General features: G+C 33.6%; 1 protein-coding gene across 1 annotated transcript; it reads right to left on the reverse strand.

Moving 5' to 3' along the window:
* Positions 1-4,122: 4,122 nt before the first annotated feature.
* LOC100572923 lies at positions 4,123-5,046 on the reverse strand. The gene has a single exon (XM_008186505.1). It carries the CDS (start codon positions 5,044-5,046, stop codon positions 4,123-4,125), a length of 924 nt encoding a protein of 307 aa, XP_008184727.1.
* Between the last annotated feature and the right edge of the window lie 2,250 nt (positions 5,047-7,296).

Genomic DNA, 7,296 nt, shown 5'->3' on the forward strand with positions numbered 1-7,296 from the left:
AGGATGAATCAGACAAATGCCTCTTAAGGGGTTTTCCGTCGTCTAATGGTTGTCTTTGCTGTTGGGTGGTGGAAAGGAGAGGTCCATGTGAGTGGGTCAGTAAAGGTGGAGATGGATTGGGGGAAGATATATTCGAATTTTTTGTATTATCGCTAGGAATGTTTTCAGTTGTATGTCCAATCGGCAAGTCCGTGATATTTTGAAATTGTATTTCGCTTATTGAGGGGCTTTCAGGCATCTGCATGTCCTCCAATAGTTTTTCATCGATAGTGTTGTTTTGGTTATGGCTTGGTGTGTGGGAACTGTGTATTTGCGGATTTATAAAATTGTCTGTCGCAATAGGTTTATTGCACGATTTAGATGTGTGACCTGTTGATTTGCAAATAAAGCAAGTGATAGTCTCGTCAGTAAAGAATATTCTGAATTGGGTTTGATTGTTGGTGATAGTTAAGGATCCAGGGAGTTTTATTACGTCTTCATGGTTGATGAACATTTGTCGACGGAAGCTCAGAATATGTTCGTAACCCTCATGGTGTATTCCGGCTTTTATGTGGCTTATCTGAGATAGTGGTGTGATATTTATGATTTTTAAGGCATTAAGAATTGCTTGATTCGGTATTGAGGGACATACATTGGATATAATAATTTTTTTTGCTGGGTTAATGAGTCTGCGTATTTGTATAATGTGTTCGTTTACTGTGATTGTATTAGTTTTTTCTAAAAGTGTTTCTAGTATTTCCTTACTAGATAGAAATATGCAGAAACGGTTGTTTGATATTCTTGATGTGAAGATAATGTGTTTTGGCGATACAATTTTTCCAATTGCCAGAATGTAATCTACTTGACGTATACCGTCTATAGAATTAAATACTAATGCCTGTTCTCTGGTAGGGAGTTTTTCGTTAGCTGTGATGGAGGCAAAGCTAAATGTTTTATCTGGATAATTGGATGTGTTGTATTGATTATTAATATGAGACGATTGTTGATCGTGTACTTTATCTGCGGTTGTGTGCCGAGTCTCGGAATGGTCATTATCGTCGGTAACGACGGTAATTAGTGGCTTATCAACTGCCTTGACGGCGGTCGCCTTCTTTGTTACTAGAGTAGTGTGTTGGGTGATGGGATTGGTATGAGGTGTGCGCGGGGCACCGCTATTATTATTTTTATTTGGTACCGGTAATTTATTATTAGCGATGATTGTATTTGTTAAACTCGTTGTTTTGGAAGTTTTAGAGATGTTGTTTTTTGTAGGTGGTTTGTTTGTGGGCGGAGGACCTGTCCTAGGTATTCCGCTCATTATGTTAATATTGGTTGACACCTGATATTATTGGTAGAAGTTAATTCATATTACCTTATAATCAGTTGCCGGTGTAGTAGGACTGCAATGCTATCGGGAGCTATAAAACGCACAATCGCGGAGATAACACACGTGTTGAACTGTCGGAGGTCTAACACGTACTGGCAGAGTATATTATTGTCTAGTATATATTATCTTGTTTTTATTTTACTTTATAAAGTAAAATAAAAACAAGAAACAAAATTGCAATAATATAATAATACAAATTCACGTACGTCACACATTCACAATACTGTCAACACTTCCAATTGGTATTAGATAATACGATTAAACTAATGTATACATGTTTTTTATATAATTTATGTTACAGGAAAATAGGTCTATATGTGTAGAATTTATAATTACCAATTGTTATGAGTATGTTTGTCCAAGAATCTAGTAAATAATTGGTTTTTATGTTTTTTAAGATAAATAAGTGATTGTTTCTAGTTTATAATTAAAGTTTTCTAATAAAGGACCACAATATATTTCATTGATAAGTAATTTATATAAAACATTTAAATTTTTTTATTTTCATAAAACAATACAAAAAATTATAATATATCTTTAAAAGGATTTGTACAATTTTCAAGTCAAAATACATTCAAATTTAAAATTGATACCTATAATAGGCTATAGTAGCTAAAACATTCTATACTTTCATATTTTAACGCAAGTTATACCATATATGTTATATTTTTACCATTAATAGATTTTATTTTCTAAGAAAATTTAATTTGTGAGGTAAATACAATTTAAAAATATTAATGTGAAGTTGTCTACATTTTAGTAGTTTTTTGCTAATTTTGGAAAAGTATTGTGAATTTCGAAAATATGCACCTACAATATATAATATTATTATGTACCAAGTTGAGGTAATTTTGGATCTATAGATTTTAACGACGCTGATTGCTGGATATAATTTTTGATATGTGATTTTTAATAAATGCAAACCAAATTATTTTTTTTATCATTCGTTTTTATGACGTCCCCTAAATTCATAATAATTTGGACGCCCTAGGGCACTTGCCTCACTTCCCCTTTTGGTACGACTATGGAGGTGGGAGAAATATTATAGACGGTCGCTGCAGTCGACTGCATTGACTGGTCCTAGCACCAGTCGCTGCAGTCGACCGCACGCGGCTCGTGCGTCCGTCGCGTGAACGAAACCGGCTCCATAAAGTTTATGTACATACACTACGTGCAGTCGACTGCATGCAGTCACTGCTGCAGTCGACTGCAGAAACGAAACCGCACCTTTAATGGTAGTTATGGTGGCATGGGGACAACTACCATACGCAATCGAAGAGTTCGAGAATCAAACAAGCGTTTTCTACGAAAATTGTGGAGACGTAAGGATTATAGGGGCGCAATGGCAAATGGTTACCTATGTCCCATTAGAAAACTACGATAAAAAGCATGATCAATTACTTAATGAAATTAACACAATGACTAACCAATGTAATGAAAAAAATCACAGAATACGAATTATGTTCAAAAATTCTGTTTAAATTTATATTAACAACAATGTTATAAGAAACTCTAACTTCTTATAGCACAAGCTTTAAGCTTTTTAAAAGTGACTAAGTTAGTCAATATGATTTAATGTTATTGTTATTATTTTGTATTATATTACCTAGGTACCTACTTCTTTATTTAGTGTTGTTAATATACTTACTTACTTACTGAATATTTTGTATTTTTTGTTATTCTGTAAAATGTTATATTGGCAAAATAAACTTTTTATTATTATTATTTAAAATACATTTATCACTGAGTATTTTCAATGTATTTGAAGTACTTATTAAAATGGCATTTGAATACTTAACAAGTCTGAATTAGTTTTAACAGTACTTAATGATTTATAGTTTATTAATATTTTGTTTCAGAAAATACTATTTCACATCAAAAAGACACTCAACAATTCCAAAATTTAAAACATATTTTTGAATAAAAAAAAAAATATATTTTAATTTTTAACCACACTTGACAAGAACCCTGTGTATATATATATATATATCTATACATATGAATATTTGGTTTTTCTTTATTCATCGGATTTTAGTACGGTTAGGTTAAGATTTTGTATTAATTATTGATTGTACTAAGTAAAAACGTCAAAATTGGTATAACTATGATACGTCTTTAAAGTTAAATTATACACTTACGTACAAACCACACGGGGTCCGCGATGTAGGTAGATTGTCTACCTATACCTGATAATATACTGTTGCAAATCTCACGGACAACGCCCGTCGGGATGGCTATACATTAAAACATAATATAAATAATTAAAAAGACATTGCTTCCACAGCGTGTTACACATTTACACCTAAAAGGAATGAACAATCAGAATTTTTCTGGGCAACTCCGTGTTATTCAGTTAGTGTTAAAGAACAAAATGTTATTTTAAAAAATATATTAATTCTATGATTAGCGATAATTTATTTTGGATTGAAAAAATAATAAAATGTTCTCACAATATTAGGCATATGTATTTGTTGTTTTAAAGCGGACATAATTGCGATTATTAGGTATAGTAATACCTACAATAGGTAGTTTTGTTATTATTATTGATCATACAACATATAAATATATAGAACGATACAATAGGTACACACACAGCTTTTGAGAAACAATAATATTTGATTAATGTTTTAAAGCGCTTGAATAATAATTTGACTAATAACATCTTAAAAAAATAATTTTTTTTATCATATGAAATATTTTTATGCTGTGTGGGTAAAAGTACGCGCGTCCGTGGATAATAAAATAAAATATTGCAGTCATAACTTATTCTCAGATATGCGTTCCCAAGTCAACCAGTCCGGCCAGGGACATCCATTCTGTAATGCGTAACTGAAGCAGTGATGTTGTTTGTTGATGGCCGCCATCATAGTAGTGAGAATGTTCCACTCGCACCCGTTGGTGTGAGCGTATTTCAGGCATTCTATATAGCCGAACTGCGCGGCGCCGTGGCACGTGCGCATATCCCATTCACAGTCATTTTCATGCGCATATTTAAGGCACTCTAAGTTGCCGTGCTGTGCTGCATAGTAGCACGTTGTAGCGTCCCAGGGGCAGTCATGTTGGTGCAGGTACTTTAGGAATTCCAGTTGGTTGAAACGCGCGGCCGCTGCGGTTGTTGAGACGTCCCAACTGAAGCCTAACGCCCTTATGTAACGCAAGGACTCAATGCTGCCGAACCGCGCGATCAACGTGCACAGGTTTCGCGGGAACTTGAACCCGTGGTTCCAACAATATTCCAGGGTTTGTATTTTGCCAGCGCAGGCCGCGGCCAGCACGGAAACGTAGCCGCCCGTCTCGCAACCGTTAGTATGCACATACATTAAGCATTCAATGTTCCCGGATCGGCAGGCCACCTCGGTCGTGCGCCAGTCCCACGGAATGCCCGCTACATGCGCCTGTTGCAGGCAGTCAAGGTGCCCGTTGAAGGAGGCTATAGAGCACACGTCTGATAAATCATAACATTCTCGTCTCAAGACCCGCCGTCTATCGCTGGGTGCCATCAGAAATGTGCAGCATTCCTTCAAATCGACCCTCAATCCGAAGCTCTTCGTATTATATAATTCACGCGACTCGGGGTCACACGCGAAGTAAGCAAGTTTGCTCAATGTGAACGGCATCGCGATGGCTCTCGGGGTGTCGTTAGAATCCATAGGTGAATTACCGTCACCTGCAGTTGCCATCGTTTACTTTGTACGGTGTTGACTTGTGTCTATACGTGGCTTACCATGAATCACGATTATCACCAATCACGGTTATCACCACCTATAACATTATTTTTTTAAAAATATGTTAATATAATATTATTGTTGTATGAAGCGCACCTACATTACTTATTATATAACTAGCTGCAACCCGCATGAAAGTTTTACACAAAATGTTATACAAATTAGTGAAAAATCAAATAAATAGGTATTGACTATTTTTGAGCAACGCAATTATTATACAATTTTCTTATATAGTATTTTTTATATAATATTTAAAGTTTAAGTTTTAGATGACCCGTGCAAATAAACATTTTGTAATATCCATGCGAATATTTTGCACAATAATGTTAACAAACTGTCGAACAGACAACAATAAGTTATTTTTTTAAGCGATGATAATAAAATTATAAAACTACCTATTAATATAGGTATTGTTTTGTTGTCTGGCATAGACGTTTAGTATTTTTATTTTCAATTATTAAACCATCCAACTCGTGACAAAATACAAAATACATAATGCCCTCTTTATAACAATATGTATATAAATACAATATTATGGATTTGTTGATACATAAACAGGTTGAACTCACTTCAAAATAATATATAATATAAAATGATATCAGATAAAATAATTCTGTTTTATTGTTTATGTCTTGGTGTTGTACTTGCACAAAAATGAATAAATTACGTCCTTGCCCGACGAGAGGGAGCTAGATGCACGCATTTTATAAGAAGTATTCGATAGGCAATAACTATAATGCGTGTGGTCAATTATTGCAGCTGTTGTGTGAGTCAGGCGAGTGTAGTAAAAGATAATATTTGATTTGTGTGATCGTCTCCAGTAAATGTGTGATCACTATCCGCGCTATCCGTAATTCGGCATAATATGTACATCCACATGTTATTGCTATCAATAAAATTAAATATTTTCTTTCAACGAGAAATAATTCAAACAAATTTAGCCTGAAAAAGTACTCCTATCTAGGTACCGCAACTTATAGAATGGTCAGAATATAACTCTGTAAAAATATGCGCTCATTAGATTTCTAGGTTATTACTTATTGTTGATTGTTTAAGACAATATTAGGATAGGTAAGTGTTTCATTTGCTTAAAGAAAAAACACTTAAATGAATTTTTCAACATTTAAGAAATAAAAATATGATTAGGTACCCATAATTTTAATTGAAACATAAGAAATCGATTTCCACAATAACCTATTATTGAGGCCTATAAACTTACACCTTACTGCAAGATCTAAATTTACAGTGAATGGTCTAAATCATTAAATAAATATGACACTTTCAACCACCATTTAAGTTATTGAATAAAAATAATATGCGCAGGAAAAATGTAAAACTGAACTAAAATCTGTTAGATACATGAGTTGTGGGATGGGATTTATAGTTTTTATTTAGTATAGTAAGTATCTATTAAATAATACTTATAATTAATAACTATTAGTAACTATTTTCATTACGTTTCCGTAATATTTAGTCGTTGTAGAGAGTAAACTGACTCACATGTATGGCCAAAGACAAACTATCAATAAGACTTACACTGTTTTAAAAAAAAATGTTATTTAAATGTCCCACTTAATTTTAATTACAAGGTTATTTGAAATTGCCTTATAAGCGCTTTAACTGCATGTTTAAGAGCTAGGTATACGATTTTTGCAGATTTTCAAGTTCGATAAATTGCGATGTATATATTATGTATATAGGTAGGTACCGAATTAAAATTAGGATTATTGTACAAAATATTATTATTTTTTCATATAGTTACTAAATGTCGCAGTAAAAAATGTTTAAAAACACGGCAAATTTCACAGAAAACTCAAATTTGTCAACGGAACACGTGTACAATTTAGTAACAAACAACAACGATGGAGTACGGAAAAAGAGATATTACTTTCTAACAATCCGTCACGGTCCATATAATATATATCACATGCAATATAAATAGTATAATAATAATATTATAAAAATACTCACGAAGTCGCGGATTTTGTTTGTTGGTTCTTCGCCTGCGCACACACTATCCAGCGACGAGGAATGTCTTCGTAAACAACTGTGTTCAGATTTGCGGGACGAAACCGTTTTTGGACAACACGTAGAATGATGTGAACACCGATGCTGGAACCGAACTGCGCAGTTGCGATGTATTTTGTTTCATGGTTTCAATAGGGATCACTAGCCTTGAGTCAAGGGCCAAATATATATTGTATA

The sequence above is a fragment of the Acyrthosiphon pisum genome, chromosome X, assembly GCF_005508785.2.
Source record: "Acyrthosiphon pisum isolate AL4f chromosome X, pea_aphid_22Mar2018_4r6ur, whole genome shotgun sequence".
In the NCBI taxonomy this organism is placed as follows: Eukaryota; Metazoa; Arthropoda; class Insecta; order Hemiptera; family Aphididae; genus Acyrthosiphon; species Acyrthosiphon pisum.